This window comes from Octopus bimaculoides, chromosome 22 (assembly GCF_001194135.2).
Source record: "Octopus bimaculoides isolate UCB-OBI-ISO-001 chromosome 22, ASM119413v2, whole genome shotgun sequence".
Classification (NCBI taxonomy): Eukaryota; Metazoa; Mollusca; class Cephalopoda; order Octopoda; family Octopodidae; genus Octopus; species Octopus bimaculoides.
Window position 1 is genome coordinate 32139449 of NC_069002.1, and position 1655 is coordinate 32141103.

The 1655-nt window shown below is 42.8% G+C and overlaps 1 protein-coding gene across 1 annotated transcript in view; it reads right to left on the reverse strand.

The window, feature by feature from the left end:
- The window catches only part of LOC106869633 (cadherin-23), a 76589-nt gene that overhangs the window by 18616 nt on the left and 56318 nt on the right, over positions 1–1655 (reverse strand). Inside the window, exon 11 of the mRNA XM_014915448.2 lies at positions 351–501. Coding sequence (XP_014770934.2) covers positions 351–501 — 151 coding nt within the window. The remainder of the gene's footprint in view (positions 1–350; positions 502–1655) is intronic.

Genomic DNA, 1655 nt, shown 5'->3' on the forward strand with positions numbered 1-1655 from the left:
AAGAAAAAGGAAGTGAAAGAGACAGAAATGAGAGGAAAGAAAAGTGAAGAATGATGAGGTGAACGTTGAGTGTGTAGTAAAAGTGGTGGTGGTCGTGGTGGTATATAAGTCTAATCTAGGAAAGAGAGAGAGAGAGAGAGAGAGAGAGAGAGAGAGAGAGAGATAGAGAAAGATAAAGTGTCAGAGAGAAAGAAAGAAAGCGAGTGAAAGAGACAGAAAGAAAGAGGGAAAGAGAGAAAGTAAGAGAGAGAGAGAGAAAGTAAGAGAGAGAGAGAAAGATAGATCGATAAAGAGAGCGAAAGAGAGAGATAGAGAGAGATAAGAAAAGAGAGAAGGGATGCATTACGTACCAACAGCAGTCTGCTTATTCGTCGAGCCCCTCTTCTCCACAGCTCTCAAATCTTTGACCATAATAGGAAGTATGACCTTTTCTGCCTCTTCCCGGTCAGGCTGGTTGCGAATATACACGGAACCGTTTTTGCGATGAATATCAAAATATTTCTGCAAAGAAAGGGATAGAAAAATAGAAACTGCTAATAAAGACGATGTGAAACTGGTTCAGTGGTTAGGGCATTCGACTCACGATTGTGAGTTCAATTCCCAGCGGGGAGTTGCTTCCTTGAGCAAAGACATTTTACTTCACGTTGCTCCAGTTCACTCAACTGGCTAAAATGTGTTCTACCTGTAATTCAAAGGGCCACCCTTGTCACAAATAATAGCAGCTAAATCCCTCTGAAATATCAAATCCATAAAGGACGGTGGTTCAATAATTGCTTTTAACATAGGTACAAGATCAAAGTGGAGGCGCAATGGCCCAGTGGTTAGGGCAGCGGACTCGCGGTCATAGGATCGCGGTTTCGATTCCCAGACCGGGCCTTCTGAGTGTTTATTGAGCAAAAACACCTAAAGCACCACGAGGCTCCGGCAGGGGATGGTGGCGAACCCTGCTGTACTCTTTCACCACAACTTTCTCTCACTCTTACTTCCTGTTTCTGTTGTACCTGTATTTCAAAGGGTCAGCCTTGTCACTCTGTGTCACGCTGATTATCCCCGAGAACTATGTTAAGGGTACACGTGTCTGTGGAGTGCTCAGCCACTTGCACGTTAATTTCACAAGCAGGCTGTTCCGTTGATCGGATCAACTGGAACCCTTGACGTCATAAGCGACGGAGTGCCAACGACAACAACACGATCTAAAAGTTCTAGGGTTTGCAGTTTAAATCCATAATTAGGATTTGAAAATGACACGCGGGGCAATGTATTGCTAGACATAAAAAAGACGGTGATGACCATCGCTGGATCGCCTTTGTAGATCTATCTCAGGCGTTCTCAACCATTTTTTATCTATGGACCCCTTGACTATATATACAATTTCTCCGTGGACGGTTTTAGGCGATTGCTGTATTCGTTGTTGTGTTGTCTGAAAATGAACTGAAGACAATTGGACTGGTGTCATATTTTCTCTTGAAGAAAAGATTTTAAAATGTGTCTAGATTTGCCCAGTGTATCTGGTTACAAACTGCACTGATGGCGGTTAATAACTGTGTGCGTGTGTGTGTATGTATATGTGTGTGTATATATGTGTGTGTGTATGTGTATGTGTGCGTGTATACTAATATATACTTTTGTTATTTACACCACCTGTCCTCGTCTGT